We start from the raw sequence: 23364 nt of genomic DNA on the forward strand, positions 1-23364 counted from the left end.
ATGACAGCCCTGCCTTGTAATACAATACTATTTCTCATGGGAGTGGGTGGGAGGCCAGCCTAAATTTCCTCTTCCTGTCCTGCCAAATTCCCCAAATTGCATAACTGTGTATTCTCCTTACACAGTGGTACCCTTGGCATCCCTAGCAAATCTGCAGGGAAGCAGTGAAGCAGCTGGAGGCTTGAAGGTGGACCAAAATTGGTAGAGGACAGACTTGGTTAGCCAAAAAACAAAACAAACCCAAACCCACAAACTGAATTTACTAACTCTCCCATGTATAACAGAACAGCACAATACAGATTTAATAACATACACTATTTTGTTCTAAATGCACTCCATCTAGGAAAAATAAGTTTATCGGGATAAGCAAAGGGCCCATGGGGAGTTCATCAGTTCAGTTTCAAGTCACAAGATGTGTTTTACTTGGCTTTGGAACCTTCTTGTGCAAGATTAATATGAAACTGCTGAAATGCAAACTGACAAAAAGGCATATTTTTACTGGTTGGTGCTTTTTCCTCTGTGCCATTATTTTAATTGGGAGGCCCCATTGCTGCCTTTCCCATCACTGCTGCCTTAGACTGACAGGAGGATGAGGTATTTGTTGGCTTCTGTGAGGAAATGAAAGAATGACTATTGGAAGAGCAGAATGACCAGTGTAACTCATAAGGATGTAACCCTGAAGGCTTTTGTTTTGTCACTACACTGAATCAAAAGAAAAGAATGTGGACCTTTTTGGAGGGGAGCGTCAAACATGGCTAGCCTGGGGTAGGTTCTGCCTGAGTAAGGAGGGAAGATTTACCTCCTTTGGAAAAATATCTACACTCCTTAAAAGTTCAGGTAGCCAAATCCCTTACTTTTGTAGCTTCACCAAGTTTCACTGCAGCCTACCCTAGCCATGTATGCCAGCTGACTATCACTAAGACAAGGAAAAAGAAAGTACACCCACTGTGGTTTTGATAATCTTGCTCTTATTGCCTATGTGCAGCACCTTAAACAGGCTCAGAGCTGTTGCTTGAGATTGCTTGAGAGGCTGGGTACTACTCAGCATGTGTAAGGGTGGGAGAATCTGGCTCCAAAATGGTTTCTTTTTCTCTCCTTGCTACAGGAACTGGAAAAGACAAGGGTGTGTGGGCGGGCCTGGAGTCCCTCCAAAGAAAGTGTGAGGCCTTGGGCAAAACAAATCCATCAGGTCTCTGATTTCTTCCAAATATAGGTCTGTTCTGAGTAATAGCCAAACTCAAGTCTAAATTCCACATTCAACCATTTCAGAGGGAATACTTGAAAAAGACCCTATGGCCCAGAGAGTCCGTCTATAGAAAATATTTTGATAGCTCTTCCGCTCTGGTGTTATCTTCCACTTAAAAAGAAAGAAAAGGAAAACACACAGAATTGGAGCACATGATTCAATTTGCACTGTAAAAGAACTGATTGATGAAAATAATACTTCTGAAAACAATCTGTTGTGAGCTATCAAATATTTTTGCCTATGCACCAATTGGCAGGAAGCAGACAGATAAATTATTACAATATGTAAGGAAACAAATTGCTCTGAGGAGGAATGGTATTTGTGTGTGTGTGTTTATGAGCAGGATAAGTAGAATTAAACCCATAAAAGCATGCTGAGAGATCATCTTCCATCACAGCAGAAATATACTGGAAGCAAAGGAACTCACTTCAGCTCTGTCTCTGGCTGAATTTCTAGCAAAACAGGGCTTATGATATGCAAGTGTTCTCCTGGAGTAGAATTTTTTTAAAAATTAAAATAAAAAAGGAGGTTGGAATGTTCCTGCTGTTGAGAGGAAGGGGGTCTCACAGCCACTTTTGCCAAGATACTTCCAAATTTTTCAGGCATCACCACACTTTAATAAAATGGAGCAGTTGCAGCAGGTCCCCAGATCCTGAATATTACTGCCCATGGGAAAATTTTCTGAAGTGCTGTAGACATGAAGGTGTAAGAGACAGCATTCTTTTGACTTTCAATAAGACAGTTTCTATAGAGCCTGACAAGTGGAAAAATTACAGTGAGATAAGGTCTGTATGAAATAACAGCCTGTGGCTTTCTCTGTGGTGACTGTGTACATTTTCCTATCCCACAGTGAGCAGCTCAGGCAGAGTTGGTGAGTCCTTTTCCCATAACTCCTTTTCCATCAAGAGCCAAACCACCTCACACTTTCCTCAGAGCTCAGACCCTGTACACTGGCAGCTAGTGGGTAGCAGTGGACAAGGCAGCCACATGCTAAACACAATTTTGAATAAATAAATAGAGCTTCCAAGCGGCACGGGATAAATCTACCTTACATTTGTGGATAACTATCACCCAGCCTGAGCCATGAGATCCATATTTTCCCTGCTTATGCCATGCCTGTAACCTGCATTGACCCCATGGGCTCGCACTGCTGCTAAGAGCAGAGGGACCCCTTCTGGTCTTGGGCATCATCTTCTTTTCCTGAACTACCCTCTATTTGTGCACAGTAGAGGAAGGAAGGGGATGTGAACAGCATGGAAGTCTGGAAGAGGAGACTGATTCTGGGAAACAAGACCTGAGGAGTGTAAATAAATTTCAGGCACATCTCAGAGAGGGGTTGGAGGGGGAGACAAGATGGGTTGGAGAACATATCAGATATTTTTTCCATAGCAAGGCTATACAGCTGCTAGTGGCTGATCTTAGGTTTTCCACTAGGTGTTCCACAGATCTGGCCTTTTGATTATTACTACAGTCATCATGATACTAATAAGAAGCAAAGATTTCCAAAGGTATCCAGGAGAATCTGAATGCCATGAAAAAAGCAATGCAAGCCTATTTGCTAAAGGCCTCTTTGCAAATCTTTCCTTACACAAGAATTTCCTTCCCAAAATTTAAATTTCCCATTCAAAGTAAGCATCCTTGTATGTGACAGAGCCAGAGCATCTTGAGCCTTTTATTTTCTGCCTTCTTTTTAATCAAGATACAACTATTCTGTGATCTTAAGTGTGACAAGAAATTATTTTGTCATATTTGCAGGCTACTGAATGAGATGAGTACTTAAATAGTGAGCAGAAGTGCTGCTCTTACAAGCTCTTCTATTTGCATATTTTAAGGGGACCATTCATAGTGTGTGGGCAATAGCTGATGCTAATTGCTAGCAGAAAGGAGTTAGCTGCAAGGACTGCTGACTGTAGGCAGCTAGCCAGCCTGCGAGGTTGTGATCATGTCATTAAGGCAGCAAGTAAAACACTGTGGGGATGGAAAGTTACCCTGCTATTTTGTGACAGATAACTTGAAAAGGTGGCAGGGGAAGGAAAAAAACCTGTAAGAGTCCCGTAACACTACAAACAGATGTAGCTCATAACACCTACCAAAAATTGGAGTAAGCTGGTCTTGTTTGTTGTTGAAACATTCTAAGCAGGAGCCCATTATTTTGTCTAAGTCAGCAGCCTAAACTATAGTGAAAAGACTATCTGAACTGAGCTGGTTTGTGCATTTAAGATTTCTGCCTGTGATTACCTCTTCATCACTAAGCCTTCAAGAGCTAGCACCACCTCCAAGTATCTCAGTGACAGGTGAGATGTATTGCTGCGGTTTTAAGAGAGGTTTTCAAGGGACAAGCAGAGGTTTTTCAGTTCCTCTTTTATCTGGTGGAGTGCCCTCTTGACTTTCTGTGGTGTGTTCAGAACCTCTATGCGGCTGGTGAAGGGGTCATAGTGCAGAGCAAAAGGCTTCTTGATCTTCATCGTGTAGTTCCTGTGGGGAGACAGGACAGAGCTTCTAGTGCAAGAGGCATTTCCTTAAGTGCAAAACCTGCAGGACCTAATTTCTCAGTTTGTAGTCATGGCCTTACTGGGGAGCCGAGGCTGCTGTGACACCTCCTCACTGCATCTCCTGAGCTTTGCCTGGTGCAGTACATCCTGCCCACAGCTCAGCCACATGCAGCCCCAAAGATCTGCAGTGCCTCATCTCAGCCTGGCTGGCTTAAACCCATCTGTGCTCTCACAGCTCTGCGTTCACACAATTCAGAGTTATTACAACCACAAGCTGAGGAATGCAGGAGCACAGCATGTCTGCCGCCTTCACTTCCAAGAAATAACCTGGAGCAGCTCTTTCTGTGTAATTTTCTAAAAACCTGTTGATACTAGGCATCCTGGGCTATTTTTCTGTCTCTATTAAAAGAAAAAACCATGATTGCTTGCCATTTTTTGACAATATTTCCATTAAGTACATGCTGGTAGGAACCCCCTGTGCTGATGTTGCCTTATGTTTTCTGTGCTGACAGATTCTTGTGCCTTCAGTCATTTTGAGCAGCCTTGGCTGTGCAACTGCCTTGAAAAAAATGTATGAAAAAGCTTCATGTCTGAGAGTGGTGTATTCCTTGTCCTCATACGTTCTTTTCAGGTTTGCCTGAGTCAAATACTCTGCAAGTCCTCTCTCTTCTACCAGTGAGTACTCACCCACGTTTTTACACTTACTTAAAATTTAATGTGAACATTCAGATTTAAGATGAGGAGCCTAATTAGCTGTGTCTATAGCCCCAGCAAACAGTGCTTCTGGGGAAGAGGGAGAGAGAGTAGGGAAGAAGTCTGGCTCAGGTTCTCTTCCTCTAATAAATTCCTCATTTCAGCTCCTACATGCTCCCCAGTAGCTCCACAACCAACATACTACCTCCAGCCAGAATTGGTCCTGTTGTTCTAACTGTTGGAGATGAAGGCCAGAATTTAAACCCTGCTTACTTAAAAACACAAAGAAAAAGAAAAAAACATCCATCCTTACTGCACAACATCACAGTTAAGGAAATGTGTTTAGAAACACCTCAAGCTAATTTGAAATAATGTTATCTAGGTTGCAGACAGCTGCTTTGCTGAAATTAGATTGCCTGTGAATGCTGATTCTGCATTCTTGTGCAGATATAATCAGAGGAGAAAGGCAATCTTGTTTTTAAGCCCCCTGCTGATCCATGTTAATTCCAGAGACTGCTATAAAATTTCCATGTGACCTTGGGTAAATCAGTTCTTCACGACCTCCTGTTTGTATGGACTAGCACATAGGGTGGGATTGCACTCTCACAGTTCAGTTACAGAATTTACTTCAGAAGCTGCTAAAATGAAGCATTGTTAAGACGAAGCATGGAGCGCAGCATAGCAGAATATAATTCTGAATTCCTATGAACCTTTTCTGAGATAAACAAGCTCATGCTCAACTTTGTTGTACAAAAGCCACTATGCAGATGCAATGAGATAGCCTGACATGGTTGTTGCAAAAGTGGTAGATGTATTTGAGATTAGGAATCAACCCAGTGTGCCCCCCTCAATGAAAACACCCACAAACACTTTACTTACTGAAGCTTGACTTTGGCATCTTCCAAATTTTCTGCTATGAAATAGACAGGCTGGAAGGCTTGATCCTGATAGAGGTGAACTGCAGTCACTTCTGGATCAAAAGGCTTGTACTCTGGCTCGTTTGACAAGGCATACTTTGTAGCAGCAGCAACACAGGTTAGAGCAGGTGAATGAATAGAGAAAGAATTAGTCCCTGCTGGTCTGTGAAATTCTCTCTGGGGAATAGTTAGGGGCAATATAAAGTCCTGTACTTTCATAGGTCAAAGCTGGTTTTCATAATTAGCAGTTAATAAACCAAATAATGAATATTTTTTAAGAGGGGAAAAAAAAAAGAAAAAAAAAGAAATATATGTTTAGCATGATGTAAAATTGGATAGCATAGCCATGTTCTCAGACAGGGAGGGGAAGGTCTATGGCACCCCCCAAAATACAAATATCTAGAAGAAAAAAATAATATCATGCTGCTACTTTTCGAATAGCATTGTAGAATATTTGCAGTCCTATCCAGCATTACTTTAAAGTCCCCTAGCCCATGTCACAAATTTCACAGTTTCTGGTGCACTGAAGAACAGATGACAGAATGTGTCTGGTATTTAATGCACAGCTTCCAGGCCAGTATAGCAGCCTAGAATCTTCCCCGAAATCCAAGATATATTTTTGGACCCACAGAGGTTCTTCTATATGTTCTTCTCAAGTTCTTGTACATTGTCTCCCCAAGCCAACAGGAGGCTTATGGAAGCCACTTCTGTCCACAGTGCAGTCCATAGGTATCTCTGTACGGTTCATTTATATTTACTGGAAATGCCTTTTAAACCAGCCACCTGCACAGAGTCCTGGGAAGGCAGCTCTGCTTAGGCTTAAAGTGAGTTGCCAAACACCTTGTCTGCCCGTGAAACCCAAGTGATGAACTTTAAACCTAGCTCAGCCCCAGTGACATTTGAGCTGCACCACAGATGTGCCTAAAAGCTGATTGGCCATTAGCTGGCCAGGTTGGTGAAGTGTCATCCCATCAATGCTGAGACCTTTTTTTCCACCTTCAGACTGGACAGTGGCTCCCACCCACCTGGGGACAGTCTTTTAGTACCCACCCTTCTCTGAGATCTGCCTCTTTGCCTTTCTCTCTTCTTCCCCAGTCTTCAGAAGGCTCCCTTCACCACTTTATAATCCAAATGTCAACTCCCAGGGTACAACTTGTAAATAACTTTTAAGATGCTGCACAAGACTTTTAGTTCAATCTGCTAGCTGGAAAAATTCAGACAGTACTCCTAAGCACATATTTAGACATTTCACTGAACTGGTGCAGAAATAAATACCAGGCTTAAAAAAAAAAAAAACCCTAAAAAAACACAAAGCCCAAAAAAACCCCAAGAATAAATAAAAGATGGTGTTTTTCTTGCTCTTAATTTGCAGTGTGTAATTGAAGAATAAACCTTGGATAGCACTCATACAATCTAAGATGGTTGGTATACACAAACATGAGGCTGCTCTTAGAATCTTAGAAGCTCTAGGGAACTAAAGGGAAAAGATTTCAGTAACTCAAAACCTGACAGGGGTCCCACTGTACTGTCAGTGTTGAAGCAGAACTGAAATCCCATTGATTTCAGTGGAAGTTCAGCTCGAAACCGGATGGCCTTAAAGGCCTCTACAAGTTAAGTACTGGTTGTGCTGCAAGAAAAGCATATGTAGCACTGAGTGTTGCCAGAAGTGTGGTATGAGCCATAAGATTTTACAGTATGTAGGACAGAGTCCATGTGAGTGTTAACAGAAGAAGCATTTTGGATAATGTAGAACAGCTGACAGAATATAGTGAAATAAATAGTGCAATGCTGAGAGCTGTTGGGGAGGAATTCTTACAGTTCAGAGGAGGCAAGTTTGGCCAGCAGTCAGACCCATTACAACTGCTCCGTTTAGACTCAGGGATGGTTATCCTTCTGATACCTAGCTGCTGTTACTAAATGCTTCGTTAGATAACAGGGATTCAAGTGCAAGACTCATGCAGAGAGTGTCTAGCTCTACCTCTCATCTTCTGCCTTTCCCCCAAATTAGGCCCTGAGTTTGGGCAGGATCAACTCATCCAGAGAAAGTATCTACCTGAAGCTGAGTTCGAACTGGTAAGAGTGGGTGCTGTGGAGGAAAGGGAAATGTTTTGAAGATTTCACAGTCAGGATGTGGTTCCCTTGGTTACAGTCACACACCCACAGAGAGTCAGTCCAGGCTGCAGTTCAGGGATGTTCCCAGGCTTCTTGCTGATGCTAAGCTCTCATATAACATGAGCTGGATGACTGCTGCTTGCCCTCTCCCGCTGGTTAGTTGTTATCTTCTTGTAGCCAACCATCTAACCGTAGTAACTCATGCCCTTATTCCCTCCTTGGTGACTGAATCATTCTGCTATTCCTGGCCTAGAAGCCTTCAGGGACAAGGAAACCCCTCCCTTGCACAGACTGCTGTAGTGTGTCTCCTTCAACACATGAACTGCAGTGAGAATCCTACAGTACTTGCTATATTCACTGCCAACAAAGTGCCAAAACTTCATCGCCTCTGCCAAATAAGTTCATCAGCTAAATGATAGGGAATCAAGTCTGGGACCTCCATGCAGAAGTCTGTGTCTGGGCCCACTGAGAAGACTGGCAGATAATTATTAGGTTGGATTATGGCTTTCTGACAAGCAGAACTAAACTTATCTAGAGCAATAAAATGAAGTCTATCACGAGCCTCACTATCTTCCAATCTTCATCTTCTCTAACAGATCTGTCTAGACACTGCTTTACTCCTAAAAAAATTCCTCCTGTGAAATAGGCACTGCACTACACATATCTTCTCTCTTCAGCTGTAAAAGAAGCAGTTGGTACACGTTTGCAATTTGCTAGCAGGTGCTTAGGCATTGGACCTCACTGCTTTACTCACACTGCCAGTGTCTGTACTGGACTTAGAATCAGATGCTCGGGCAGACTAGAATGAATAAATGGAAATATTTCTATATAATAAAAATCTACAAGATGAAATCAGCTAAAGAAGGAAATTTCAGCACTTAAGTTCATGTGTATTATTATCTTGTGTACAACAAGTTTCAGGAGCTCGAGGTGGAACGCACAGAACCACTAAGCCATTGTCCCAGAAGGTGCACAGTGAGGAACTTGCAGAGCTCACAAAGGGATTCTGCAGGGTGCATTAGAGACATTGCTGGTTAACTGCTTGCCCATCTTCAGATTTAGGTGTTATATATGAGAGGGACATGCTGCAAGGGGGATAATCCTTATTCATTACCTGTTAAATACAAATGCTATCATCCCTGCATGCATTTTCAGTAATATGATGGATGAAGACACAGGTAGACCCATCTCTATCAAAAGTTTATCCAGTAGCTTTACCCAACAACTACCAGTGATAAAAGCAACAAAAAACTGCCATTTATCAGCTCAAGGACAGTTAGGACTTCCATTGTCAGCTTCAGAGGTAGGGAGTTTGAGATGCAGTTGTGCTTTCATGTTCTATATCACACGGTTTTGTGCACAAGCAGTCCTCGCCTGCAGTTTTAAGCAAAAGCAGAAGAGCTTGTTGGTGTCTGGAGAAGAAAAGGGTGGAAATAGAGGAAAGAGAGCACAAGGCTGGTGCATTTGACTCCGGACACCAAAACGGAGTATTTCTGATGAGATCTTTACCTTCTTTTGAGTCAAACTTAGACAGAAAAAGGAGGTAACCACATGCAGATAGATTTTGTCATGCATATTGCTATGAAAGCTACATAAATGCCATCAATATCATTACCTCTGCTCTTTAGTACCCTGTTTAACATGTACATGACTTTGATTTAAAACCATAAAGTATTAAGCCAGGCAGAGTAGAATAAACATTGCCTTGAATTGTGCTTTGATTGGACATTTCTGATTTTACTGGGTAAATAAAAGCAAGTTTCTATTTTCTGTTTGTTGTCTGTGAATATAGCAAGTACTGAAGGATTACCAGATAAACAGGTGCTTCAGCAGTACATAGTGTAAGCACACTTCTGCTGAAGTTGATGAGCAGTCAGGCCAAGCTCAGGCTTCTATGTAGAAAGGAAGTCACGTCTGTTCCTCTAGAGGGCTAATGAACAAGCAGATCTTTCAGCTTATCAAGAGAGAAAGCTCTCCACAGATTTTCCTCACAAAAATCTTCAAATTGCAAGTGTCATGAGGAAAAACAGTGCTGAACTCAGCAAGTGGTAGAAATTAAGGTTGATGTCTGGGACGGTTTCCCTTTCTTTGTGTTAATTTCAGCTGCTCTTCTGTGGGGACTCCTACTTGAAATGTCTTGCGATACATCAAAATGTTGTTTTTTCCTCCTGTCAATTGACTGGGAAGTGGGTTGACCTGTACACCATTGGGAGAGTTTTGTAAAATGTTTACTGTCATAACAACCCAACCATCTCCAGTTCTGGGAGTCCAAGCTATGCTAATTCAGCCACAATTCCATGTGAATGTATCATGTATCTGGCTGTTAGGCTGCTGAATTTACGTATTAAGCTTAAAATACATCTCCCATGAAAAAAGAGAAAAAGGTTTCTGGTTCATAAAAATGCTTGAAAAGAGTGGTATTTATTTTCCTTTGGCTCTTACCAACTAAAAAAAATCATCCAGTATCTGCACAGCTTGAAGCCTTTGAGCCCTACTGATAACAGTTTAGGGTTTTTGCAATTAAAAAGTGATCAACTGCTTCAGTGTTCTTCAAAACTAAGGAGAAATTAATATCTCTCCTATCAGCTGTTTGGTCAAAGGAGGGGAAGCCCATAAGCTTTCTGAAAAAATGTATACAAGTCCTCTTTCTACAGTTAATTTAACTGAGCAAGGCAGTATGAAACCTGTGCACACAAACTTTGATCTATGTAAAACTAGAGCTGAAATAAATTTTGAAATTTGTTTAGGAATGAAAAATACTAAAGAATTTTCTTTTTGTCAGTGTCCATGCTATCTCCAGTTTCTTTGCACTTCATTTGGTCCGGTCAGTCAGTGCATTTCCAGTTCATACGTGTGTGAATGTCAATGGCATGGACGAAAAAGCCAAGCTCATAATAGGCATAATATTGCCCTCTAGTGAGTAATTCAGAAGAGAACGTGAGTTTTATGTCAAAGTCAGCTGCATTACTACTGGCAGGAGCAGGAAGAAACAAATCTAATATTTTATAGGATGGTTGCTTTCATTGCATTTCATCTCTTTCGATGGAAGACAGGTAGAATACCACAGTATTTTTCCCCTACTCAGTAACTTCTGGGAAGGGAGAATTAATGTCTTTGTGAAAGAAAAACCTGAATTTCAAATCATATTGATTTTTTGTAGAAAAACATAGCTTGCTTTTACCAGAGTTCAAGAAACTGGATTATAGAAATCTTTCTATACTATGTATTTGACACATACCATCAGCTCCCCATAGGATGAAAGCAGTCCTGCCCCGTAAGCTTTGATCAATCCATTTTGCTTGCAGAGGCCAAACTCCACAGTGAACCAATAAAGCTGGGAATAAGAACAACTTGTGAAAAACAGTCTGAAAAGGCTTTTAAGCTTCTCATTTTTCCTTTAATTTTCTTTTATCTTCATTCCTTAATATCTTTGTATCTTCAAATTTTATACTTGCATATTTTAAGAAAATTATTTTTTTCCCCTCAGCATGTAACACACACTAAATATAACATGTATTTTTTCAAAACTTGCTGTCCACTTAAAAAAAGAAAGTTAAAAATTTTGAATGACAATACACGGGTACATAAAGTCATATCCTTTTCTTTCTTTGGAAGATGTTACAAATTACCCTGCAACCTCTTAGCCCTGAGCCTCTTCATAGCCAGTGGAAGCTGACAGATTTCCACCCACAGTCCCCAGAAGGACAGGTAGATCCTGACAGAGGGTTCAAGACCTTTGGAAAGGTACTTGAAAGGAGAGTTTCCCTCCTTCTTTGTCATGTGATCTCATTCAGAAGAATTGAAGAATGCCTTTTTCCATATTGTGCCAATTATATCTTAGTCATGCTCCAGCAGAAAATAATGATACATTTCTCTGGGCTTTTCTTGTGATAAAGCATACTTAACACCGTGATTCCTTTGCCTGCTGGACAGTAGTGGGATGAAAGCAACTCTTGGCTCTGCCAAACTCTTAGTCCTTCCCTTATCAAAAACTCCAAGGAAATGGACATTGGAGAACCAGTTCTGGACGCAGCCTGATGCCCTGAGAAGCTGGATAGGCATTGTGCAAAGGGAAAACATGGTAAATGAAGCATTTCCAGAATATGGTTTCGTGCCACAACTCTTCAAGGTTCCTTTAGAGACAGAGAGCACTTTGCTGCCTCAGACACAGCAGGAGAGCTTGGCTTCACAAGTATGGTGTTTCAGGACCCTGCTTAAAGAACTGCAGACAATTTGTAAAACAGTGTGAAGCTCTGTATTATTCTGTCTATTCTGCCTCTTTCATACATTCTCTTTCTTTCTCCCACCCTCTCTCATACACCTTTTCATTCTGATGACTTGGTTTTAGCCTCCAAATTTATCACTGAAGAAACAACAGGCCAGGATCTTTCTTTTTGCAGGATCCTGAGTTGCTTTCTCTACAGTTCAGCAAATAATTCGGCATTTATATTCTGTTAATGATCTTGATTCTTATTATTTCACAGTGAAAAGTCTTTTGAGTATCTCCTCATTGTGCAGGAGGCTTTTTTGGCCACAGAATCAGACATGGGAGGAGGAATTTTTTTAGTGCTTCTTAAGATATCCTGTATTTGGCTTTTGGTTAGTGAGGTTCCTTCAAGCTCTCACTGTTTTAACAGAGTACAAAAAATGTATTAGTGGCACTCTGGATGACAAGGACACTGGCAGTTTCCCACCTCTCGTGCATGGATCCACTTGCTTAGAGAAGTCACGGGCCTGAATGAAATAATGGCATTTCAAAATTTGTCTTACAAATGTTGTAGACCATAGCAACAAACAATTTTGAGATTCTTTAAAGAAACTTCTAAACTAATTGCTAACATTCTCTTTATAAAGAACAGGGAATGACAGGAACTTCCAGAGATAATGATGGAATTCATGTTAGACTTTCATGGCAGGATAATATATACACTTCAAGTTCCTCTCTATCTTCACTTTCTAGAAAAGGAACTCAAACAGTAAGTCTTGATTAAGTATATAAATTTTAAACATTTTAATACTGAGATGTTAATCCAGAATAGGTTTACTGTTCAGAATACTCGATGGCACTTACAAAATTTTATTCTCACAGACCCTGAACCGCAGGTAGCCCTTTCAAAAAGGTGCCCTTATTCTACATGGCCAAACCCTGGATGATACTATGAAAGTTTCAGACACGAGACCCATTATTCTTCTAATCTTAACCCTATCTCTTTTCTAGTCCTACTCAGTTCAGAATCAGGAAGAGGTGCTTGCAGAGGAATGCTTTATAAGCCATGGGCTTTAACCCAATTCCACCAAGACCTGGGGAATGATGCAAAATGGCTCTCTAGGACTTAGAATTTTTTCACCCTAGCAAAGGCATGGATCTTAATCTCACTCTAACCTCTCTAGACCCAGACAGTGGAAGAGGAAATGTGGACTGCCACTGTCATAGTCTCCTCCCATCACTAGCCCAGGATCTGGATGATGTTACAAAGAATTCAGCACTCATACTTTTGCCCTCCAAACTTCAAAAATAATGGTAGCATTACTTAATCCTAACCCAAGGATGGATATCTGCAGATGGATTTTAGGTGAGCCACAATCTCCTTCCTGAGTGGGACTGTGGACTGGGTAAGGAATTTCAGGAGTGACATTCTCCTGTCATTCACTACCTGTACTAAATGAGTCTCACACAGCTGGGTAAGGGTAAGACTCTTCTCCTCCCCTGAAAAAATCATCAGGACTGGTAAATGGCTTCAATTATCAGAAAAAAAAAAAGTCACCTGGCCTCCAGATGACTTTCATAATAAGTTCAGATGGCAGTAAGGGGCTGTACAAATCGTTTTGACAGTTGTAGACAGCCTAGTGACTCAGAACTGAATGGCAGTACCTACTCTCAAATTGCTTTTAAGTGCTCACCTGTTTGGTGAGGTTAATGAATAGGGGGTGAACCAAATTCTGATGGTTTTCTGCACCTTGTGTATGAGAAGATATAGGTATCACACTGGGTATTTAGTCTTTTAGATGAATCTGGAAAGTGAGTTGGGACCATCATATGGCTGAAATTGTGAAAACTTGTAAGAAGAAATTTTATTTCTTATAAAATCAAGAAGAGTAAGCATTTCCTCAGATGGAATCACATGATTCTGGGCTCCCCCAGAGGGACACCAGTCCCTACTCCAGCACTTTACTAACCTGTGGAGGAGAAGAGACAATCCTGCTGATGCTCCCATTTTTGTAGTTAATCTGAGACACAAAAAGAGCCTTCCCTGCACAGTAAGAGATATCCAGTGAATCATTTGGGGTTTGCCTCCAATATTAAACTGCCATCTGTACTTACTGTGGCCAGTTTCTCAATCTCCTCTTCAGATGATCCAAGAGAAGCCAGTCCAATATCCTAAAGCAAGTAAGCGAGCAGACAGTGTTACACTAGTGTGATTATTCAGCCCAAGGGAGAGAAAGAGGGGAAGGGAGGGCCACATAATTTCTAGCATGAATAGCATGAACTATTCATTGTTTTTGTCACCCAAAATGACCTTCCATGGCTTCCAGGATGCCTACCTCTCCCTGGCCCCCAGCTACATACCACTGGGAGTCGCATTAGATGAGTGTTTAATCCTCAGTGTTCTTTGTGTAAAATTAACCACCTCTTGTCTTAATGCTGGACTATCTACCGCAGGCAAAAATTTACAGGGAGGCATGAGAAGGGTTTTATCTTTGCCATTACCTTTCTATCCCTCACTCTTTCTGACAGCCCTTATGAGTGGGTCAGATCTGTGGAGCGATGATTCTGTTTACTTTCATCTGTGCTCCCTGTTAAATGTTATTTTCACAATAGGAATCTGTAGATGTCTCTTTTTTGCTATCCCAGGAGCCATATCATGCAACAAACAAACGAAATTAGGGCATTTTCACCATTCATCGTCTCATATTGAATGGAACAAAAAAGAGCTTTCATGGGGTGTATTTCAACTATGAAAATACTTTGAGGGGAAAAAAAAAAGTGAAATGTGAAAATTCAATGAATGTTATCCCATGTTTTATAGTCTGAGTTATTGATAGGAAAAGAAGAAAACTGAAAGCTTTGAAATTGCTATAATCTCTTATTTCTAATGTGTCTTAAGTTGCAGTATTGAACTGAAGAGGTTTCTTCCAGAAGAAATTAAAGATAACTAGGATACTTAAAGTACTACTCTTCTGATTCTGATAATAACCACTATTTATGATCAAAATGGCAACTGGCATGTATTCAAGTTGGTATGACTGGAAATCACATCATATGAGGTGAACTGCTTTTCTTTTACAGATATTTCTTCAGAGATCTTCAGAGATCATGTTGGGACCTACATCATGTTACCCCTCTGATCTTATCGCCAGTTTCCACACTGGCCACTGATTGATAAGCCTGGACAGTGAGATATCTTCTTCCCTCTGCCGTGGTTTTGAGGAACACTCATAGTTCTGAAGTCTTTAATTATGAGAGGTTATTGAGTTCACTCGGGTCTGACACTGACTGCTCATACTAAATAGCCCCTTATTGTACAAAGAAGCTCTGTTTGCTTTTTGGAGCCTCCTTGCCAGTGTGAGCAATGCTGTGAGAATCTGGTGAGCTGTAAAGGGAAAAACAATTCTGATGAATGACATAGTGATGGACACAATTAAAGTCTCATGTGAGACAAGAATGTACATCCAGAGACAGAACCAGCTTGGAGGCTTGGCAGCTGTTGCTATGTAGGTTCATGTGGTGTAGGACAGGAAGCCAGGGGAGCAGCTCAGTCAGTAGAGCTCAGACTCCAGCCCTACAGAGACAGCCTTCTCCAGACTGACACAGCCCTCCCACAGAGAAATCCCACAAGCTCTGCCTGCTCTGCCCTTCCTTCCACACCGTGTCTGTAGGGAGCAGTGCTACCACTCCCTTGGAGTAAATGTCTCCCAGGGCACTGCTAGCCCACCACGCCTGGAGGCCATGACTCAGGCAGAATCCAGTCTTAAAATTGCATTTCGTGGTGAGCTGCATGTATTTAAGGCACCTCTGGCCTGCCATCCAGAGCAGTTGGTTAAAAAGCCAGCAGAAAATGTTCTTACCTGTGAGAACTGGGCGAACTCCTTGTCAGCCAGCATGGGAACATGACCCAACAACTCATGGCAGCAGTCTCTGGAAAATAAATGACCTTCTTGTTTATTAAAGGCTTCCTTTTTCTGCCCTTCATGAACTCCCCGTGAAGGACTTTAGCCAACAGACCCCAAAGGGAGCTGATGTTAGTGGCTGCCTCCATACCTGGCCTGATTCTGCAAGGATCAGAGCATTCCCTCCTGCCACAGGCAGCCAGCTGCCCCCTGCCACCTTGTCTATTGTCTGCTTGGGATGGCATGGGCACTAACCTTCTATGTCACAACATCTTTGAAAGGTCCCTGTTTTGTCCCAGCATACAACAAAAGCATCTGTGTGAACTTGTAATTTTTCATGAAATATAATTCCTGTTGTCTGGCCAGCACTTACTGGGAGAGTTTCACAGCAGGAAATCAAACCCCAACAGATGGTAACTGAAGGCAGGATGAAAAGATTAAACCACATATTCTTCAGTCTTTTCCTTCCCCAGACAACTTTGCAAGAGAGACAGAGAACCACACCCTCTCATGCATGACTTCCCCTTCTAACTCTCCGGCTACCAGTTTCTCAAATTGTTTCATTCTGTGGACTACTGGATAGAACTCCAGAGCCAGTCCCAAGAGAATGATCCCAAACACATTCAGAAGGATGGAATTATGCCAGGGCATCAAACTTACGGTTCTGGGGAATACATGGGAGAAGAGAAATGCCTAATATACTGTGTGCACTGGAAGACACGAAATGCCAGGCTGGCAAGGAAGTCACGAGCAGACAGCAGTCCTGCAGCTGGTGTCAGCTGGAAACCTGTTCTCTCTGCAAAGGGACACCAAATTTAGCTGTTTCTAGGGTTAACTACACAGCACATTTACTTTAGCTATAGATTCAGGGATCCTTCTTGCTCTGTTGCAATAGTTCCCTCCACCAAGCATAGCAGGCACACCCTGGCTTATCATTAATGTGCCCTTGTACTGTTATGGGGCCAGCTCCTGCAGCATGGAGTCACCTACCCATCCAGCCTGTGTGTATTCACACAGCAATGAGACGAGGTGTGGCAGTACTGCCCACCCCAGTTCACATTTTTTGCACATTTACACACATTTACCTATGTTCCACATGACAGTGGTGTGTCTGAGATCACACATGGTCCTTACAGTCAAGCAGGGAACAGAATCTGCATCTGGATTTTTTTTTCTTTTTTTTTTCTTTTTTTGCCATTATGTTTGTCTAGAAGTCACTACACAGCCTCCCAGTGATGTGATCGTAGGTGTTTTGCTTTGCACATGTCTACAGAACAGGACAGAGGAATGCAACATTTCTGCACTGTGATTTCAGCTTGTACATCCAGTGTTACCCCAGAGCACCCTGCATTACCATGAAAGGACTGTGAGAGACAACTAGAAAAAATAACCAGTCTGGTGGTCAATAGAACACACAATCTACATCTCCATGGGAAACATGTTGGTGGTCTGCAAAGCTGAGAAAATTGAAAATCACTGCTTTCAAAATGAGCCAACAATAATCTTTCTGAAGTCCTATATTCAAAATCTGTGTTGCATTCTCAGCTCCCATAAATGACATGTCATTTTCTTTAAAGCATAAAACTACATTTTAAAAAAATTAGAAATGGCTTTATTCTCAATTCTTTATCCATATTCTAATGTGTCAGGAATCCTGTAACCTTTTTTTTTTTGTGTGTGTGTGTGTGTAAACAAAGAAAAAAAATCCCACCCAGAAACCAAGCCATTTTCAAGATTTGTTTTCATTTGTTTTTTCATGTTTCTTCCAGAATTTCTTGTCTTACTCTGTCAGGCTATTAGTACTTTCCCCATTAAAAAAAAAAAAAGAAACAACAAAACAAAGCAAAAAAAGTACACAGAGAAAGAAAAAAAAAGGGAAAAAAACCAAAGAAGTGACAAAACATATGAAGAAATATAGGAATGAGAGGACAGCAAGGAGTGCTTCTATGTGACATTGAGATGGACTAGGCAGTGGGCATTTGTCAAAGTTATCTTCTACTGCTCCACTCAATTCAAAGGTAATCAGTACAGAACTACCTCAGAAGTGAGTAATATAAAGAAAACCCTATGGAGATTATGTATCTATGTTTGTCTATATGCTAGTCCAATCCAGAGGAATGTGAAAATTTCAGAATCTGGTAATCTTTGGGCTGAATTCTGAGTGAAGTGAAAATTGCACTGGCTGAAAAATACCTTGTATGAAAACCAAGACCTTAGTAACTCAATTTTGGAAGGACTATGAAAGAGTCTAGGGAAATTTATACAGCTTTAGCATCCATGTTGGAGGAGAAGGAGAGAAAATGAAAATTACGGCTTGTGTTCCCTGAGATGTCCTTTTAAATATAGGCCAGTGAATCAGACAGTCTGCTGATGGAAGAGACTTGGCCAGCTGCCTTGAAAAGCCCCAGGAAAAAGTTATCTGCTGAAGGTAATATCTGCAAAATCTGAACTTCTAGTTCATGACTGCACAATAAAACCAGCAATCAGTAGAGAATTGGGGGTGTGGCTGGTTGGACCTGCTGCCCGAAGATCTGGGAAATCAAAATGCATTGAAGAGAAGGTCTGGAGCAATTGACCTAAAGTGATCTGCAAGGCTTAATTCTTGGCCTAAAAACTGGTGTATACAGGCGGCCTGTGCATTGTAGTGTGAGCTTGCTTGAGTTCACTGGCTGTAATTTCTTCCAGCTGTGGAGCACAATGACTGCCTAAATCCAAACATCTTTCCTAGAAAGAAAGATGTGCCTAGGTTCATCTAGTTAACCCTTTGGAAAAACACTTGCCATGTGTAAACAATCACACTGTTAACCACTTAATTCCCTTTAAGTAATTATGAAATATTTGTGAAGTACAGTTCATTTCTCTTCAAACCAGCCTCACTAATAGGTAATAACAGACTGCTCTCGTGCTGAATCAAAAGGAATTGATTTCTTAGGGTTACAGATATTGCTAAGTTAAAGAGAAGATGGAAGTTTATCTGGCTGTATGGGCTGGTTTTAACACGATCATTTTCTTTCCAGGTTATTCCCCTCTCTCTCTCTGCCTCCTATAGTTTATTATTTTCAAAGCTGTCCAAGGGGAGGTTCAGAACGGACATTCGGAAGCATTTCTTTACTGAGAGGGTGGTCGAACACTGGAATAGGCTCCCTAGTGAACTGGTCAATGCCCCAAGCCTGACAGCATTTAAGAGGAATTTGGACAATGCCCTTAACAACACGCTTTAACTTTTGGTCAGATTTTAGACCTTGCAGTTGCTTCTGACTCAGACTAAGTCGTGGCCGCGTGTTGGTGTGACCCAGCCCACTGTGGAGCTGGGACAGCGAGATGCCAATCAATCCCAGCCCATCCCCTGGATGGAGTTCCCCAAGAGGCAGACTCAGAGGTCGAGGGGCAGCTCAGAAGCCTAAGCCGCACCCCCTGGGCCGTGCCCAGGTACAAGCCACCTCCCCCGGTTCGGGAAAATTCCTGGTTACTTGGTTGTTCACTGGTTCTCTGTTATAACTCCCGCCTCTCGGTTTACCACAGTGGTTCTTGTTAAATTGTATCCTCCCCCTGGCTTGTAACTCATTGGTTGTTTTCCCCCTTTCACCGGGGTTTTCAAATTCCCTATAAAACTGAGGACGAGCTCGGGCGGAGCCATCACAACCCATCGAATTAAACCTGTTGGAAGCCAGACCCGAACAGCCTCTCTCTTCCTTTGTCTCTGAGTTAACGTGAGCTGATCCCATCGGCTCCTGCCGTGTTCCCTCTGCACAGAAGCCAGCGAGCCAGCCCAGCCAGCAGCACTTTTCCTGATGCCGAAGTTGCTTCAGCGACACACAGAAGTAGCGCAGCTGGACTCCCTCTGACCTGGGGCACGCCAGAGGCTGTGCCTCGAGCACCCTAACACTGCGTTAGCCGTGCAATGATGTCAATCTTCATGCTATTCTAGAAAGTATTCTGCCTAGTGAAATGACATAGTTAGAGGAAAGCAAGGTAGGACATCCATTCAAAGCCTCTTATAATGGGACAAAAATAGTTTCCTCTCTTTTGTCTCCTAATTGTCCAGCTGTTAACACAGCTCTTCTGAAAATATTTTGTCTCATTCGTGCATAACCCGTAGGCTAAAGTAATCCAGTTTTAATCTACAGTTTAATAAGGGTAGGACCAGTGGTTCCAAGAACCATTCTTTCCATTATCCTTAGCCATCCATTCCAGAATGGAATAAAATGCCTCTGAAATGCTTGATTCTCACTCCCAGTTAGTTCTTAGTTCACACAATTAGCTTACAGTAGACACCTTGTGTTTATAGTAAATGAGTTGATACTCACTGAGAACACCTTTCCAAATGTTATTGGCAGATTTTTCAGCATTGATGTTTGGTTTTTTGGGGTTTTTTGTTTATGACACAGAGAAAATTTAGAACCAGAGCCTGTACAAGAAGTGAGCAGACTCCATGCAATCAAATCCTGTCAACCAACATGAACAATACAAATAGGTTTATGACAGGACAGTCTCACAGTATTCTAAATTCTCCCACTTTGATATCACCTGATACACTTCAAGGGTATGAATATCTGTGGTAATCAAGTCAGAATCACAATTCCTGGAGCTCCCTCCTGTCAGTTACTGTGTAAATTAAATGGGATCAATACTTCAAGAGAAAAATATTTATCAGCCCAATTATTGTAAGAGGGAAGTAAGGTGGGTAGTTGAATAGAAGGGAGAATACATGAGAAAGTACATAATGCCTACACAGAAAAATTCCCACAGCTGGGTGCAATGGTGTTCGTGGAAGATGCTTTTCACATAGCAACCCTCCCTTCCCTTACATTAAACATGCAATAAAAGCCTTGTCATCGAACAGCTTAGTCTTCATTAGAAATGCTAATGTCTTAAAAACTCTTCAGCAACAGAAAGCTTATTCAAGCTAACTTGTATCCCCTACTCTTCTACAGAGCAGGTCTCTTGCTTTTCTGAGTATTGTATTTAAATATAATTTATTTAAAGTTAAGCCATAATTTTTATTGTTTATTTCATCATAGTGATAAGCTGTCTTCTCTCTGGCACATCTTTTCACTGAGGAGGAAGAAGGCAGCTTTAAAGTTCACCTTTCTTTACTAATTCTTGATAATCAGGTGATTTACACAAAAGCACCTGGCCTTGGGTGCAGCCTGTGGCCTCATAAAGATAATGCAGGCTCCCTTGCTCTCCTGCTCTTTGCTAGTCAGCCCCCAGCTAACAGGTCAGCCTAGCAAACTTGTGTGTTCGTTTTCCAAGGTCGCATCTTCATGCCTTTATGGACTAGCACCACAGCCTTTGTGCTCTCCTGTCAGCCACATGGTAGGCACCAACAAGTTTAGTGTGGCAAGTGGTGCTACGGAGAAGCAGAGTTGTTTCAAGGCAGCTGCTGATTGACTAGAAGAATCTCCTGGAAATATTTTTCTCCAGCACACATTCCCATCCTGCCTCATGCACCAGGAACAAAGTGTACTTGAGAGGTATGTACCTGTACTTGTGTTTGGGTCTTACTGTCAGCATGGCTACAGAAGCATAAAACAGCAAAAAGGCTGTGAGGAAGTCATGCTGAGCAGTGTCTGCTGTGACTGTAGTGCTGCTAGCCCTGGGATTAGCTGGTTAGTGCCACACAACTGCTGCCACTCACAGAACAGGCACAAACTTACAGCCTGGTCCCTCAGTGTGCCTGGTGTGAATGTCCTGTGCTACAGCTCCCTGTGCCTGAGGGAATGCTACAGCTCATCAGCCTGTTTCCTAGGAAATGGTTTGTGGTGCACAAATTTGTGCAGGAAACCCTAAAATAAGCCACGGTTTTTAGTGACCTGACCTTTTAAAAATCTGGAGACATCCTGAAGTTGAGGTATGTTATCCTCTCGGTAGCCACAGTGTTTCTCAAGCTGCTGGAAAGCATCCAGGTATTGTGTACAGGCGTGAGTAGGGTAAAGGCTCCTCAGCTTCCTGTAGACTTCTCCCCTGAAAATCAAAAACTGTACAGCATGAGACCCCTTAATAAATAAGTCCTTATCCGTCCTGTCTACAGATCCACAGAGAGATGTAAACCCCCAGCAGACATTGTGGTCTAAAAATATGAGCTCAGGACACCTGGTGCTTGAAAGCTGGTGCTGGTTGGGTGTAGCAAACCAGAAGGGCTTTTTGCTTCACTTTTCCTTCAGAAGGTGTCCTTTAATGTAACAGAACTCTAATACTCATACAGAAGTGTTTCTTGATTAGGCACCTTCTTCCTTACGGTGTTGGAGGCATCAGGGAAATCCCAGGGAGAGAGCTGAATCTGGGATACTCTGTTGTTCAGTTTAGGAACGGAATGAATTGGGTATTCTTCCCTTTCAATACTGGGGTAGAACTTGGAATGCTGGTCCTTCCTTTTCCATGCTGAAGCCTAGCCTAGATTTGCCTCTTAAAAACCTCAGAAAAAGCACCTTTTCTGATACTGAAGAGTAATATCTGGACAGGTGAAGAGGTTTGTATTTTTGCAGTTCGAAATGCCTGGCACGGGCTATGTGTTTGAAAGATATGCCAGCTTCTTGAAATATTTATCCCATTAAACAGAAAGAGACCAGCTGAAAATAATATATGTAACCTGATTTGGGCACAGGTTTTAAGCTTCTCACAAACTTGATGGTGCTTGGATTTAGAGTTGTGGTTTGGAATATATTTAGCTGTTGCAAAATAAGCAAGTAATAATAGGATGGCAAAGAACCTTATAGAAATGGTTATTTTTGTTCAGATGTGGCCCTAGGGTGTTAACAACTTTATAAACATTGTTTTATGAAAATTGAGATCATTCTTGGAAATGCTGGGTACGGGAAATGACCTTTCGTTGGTTTTGTAATTTTTCTTTTTTTTTTTACTATTATTATTATTACTCTCTTTTTTTGTGATGCTATTGTTGCTATGGAGGTGATATCCAGTCCTTGGTAAAGGCTCTTTATTTTTACGAATGTCTTGCGCAGCATGGAAGTAATGAACCAGAATGAAGCGGGGAGGAAAACCTTTGGAGGAAAAAAAGTTAAAAGAACAGAGGGAAACAGTGGCTGCTGTCACTATTGCAAAAGCCACAGGAGACTGGGCCATTTCCATGGAAGAATTAGGAAAAAATGAGGAGGACTAGAGTTCAAGTGTTGCCCTGGCTTATTTCCTCATAGAATACCACTGACTTCAGTGGGGTTGCATGGGATTTGAACCAGCGCATGGTTCATGCCCAGACTGGAGTCTAGAGAGAGCAGGCTTGTTTACACTTCTGCACATATGGTCTCTTTTATCAAAGTGTCATTCTGCTGTGTGTCCAAACATTGGCTACCACAGAAATGCAGGCGGTCCCAGAGACCAGTGATGAACTATCCAAAGCTAAATGTACCTCTAAGACAATCATCTGAGTATTCTCCAAAGTCAAGGGAATAGCAGGTATGAAAGAACTGCTGGAAGCAGAGTCTATGGAACACTCTAGAAAGGAGACTCCTAACAAAAGATGGAGCCAGATGCTTGAAAGACTTTGAAGGCAATAACCTTATTTTACATAATTTCCTTATTGTTCAGGAAAAAAAAAGTGGCACTATTCAACTTCATTATGAAGATGTGACAGGTGCATCCCCATAATTTTGTCCTGAATTCTCTGTTTTTCTTACACAGCTTTTACCCATATGGCATCTCTGACTGCTTAGATTGAGGGCCTTCCAAGAAGTTGTTTTGAAAACAAAAGCTCAGATCGTCTGTAGCCTCTGTTTTCTGAAAGTCATATTTCTTCACTGGCTTGGTTTTCATTTTTATAACCTTGTTGCTTCAA

At 41.8% G+C, this 23364-nt stretch overlaps 1 protein-coding gene across 1 annotated transcript in view; it reads right to left on the reverse strand.

Moving 5' to 3' along the window:
• Positions 1-3561: 3561 nt before the first annotated feature.
• LOC309572737 (tyrosine 3-monooxygenase-like) overlaps positions 3562-23364 on the reverse strand; it is a gene marked incomplete at both ends in the record, with an annotated part of 28288 nt that continues 8485 nt past the window's right edge. Inside the window, 7 exons of the mRNA XM_082281177.1 lie at positions 3562-3721; positions 5311-5444; positions 10699-10794; positions 13783-13839; positions 15528-15597; positions 16230-16365; positions 21391-21536. Coding sequence (XP_082137303.1) covers positions 3562-3721; positions 5311-5444; positions 10699-10794; positions 13783-13839; positions 15528-15597; positions 16230-16365; positions 21391-21536 — 799 coding nt within the window. The remainder of the gene's footprint in view (positions 3722-5310; positions 5445-10698; positions 10795-13782; positions 13840-15527; positions 15598-16229; positions 16366-21390; positions 21537-23364) is intronic.

Source organism: Coloeus monedula, assembly GCF_965178545.1.
Source record: "Coloeus monedula genome assembly, chromosome: 4".
Taxonomy (NCBI): domain Eukaryota; kingdom Metazoa; phylum Chordata; class Aves; order Passeriformes; family Corvidae; genus Coloeus; species Coloeus monedula.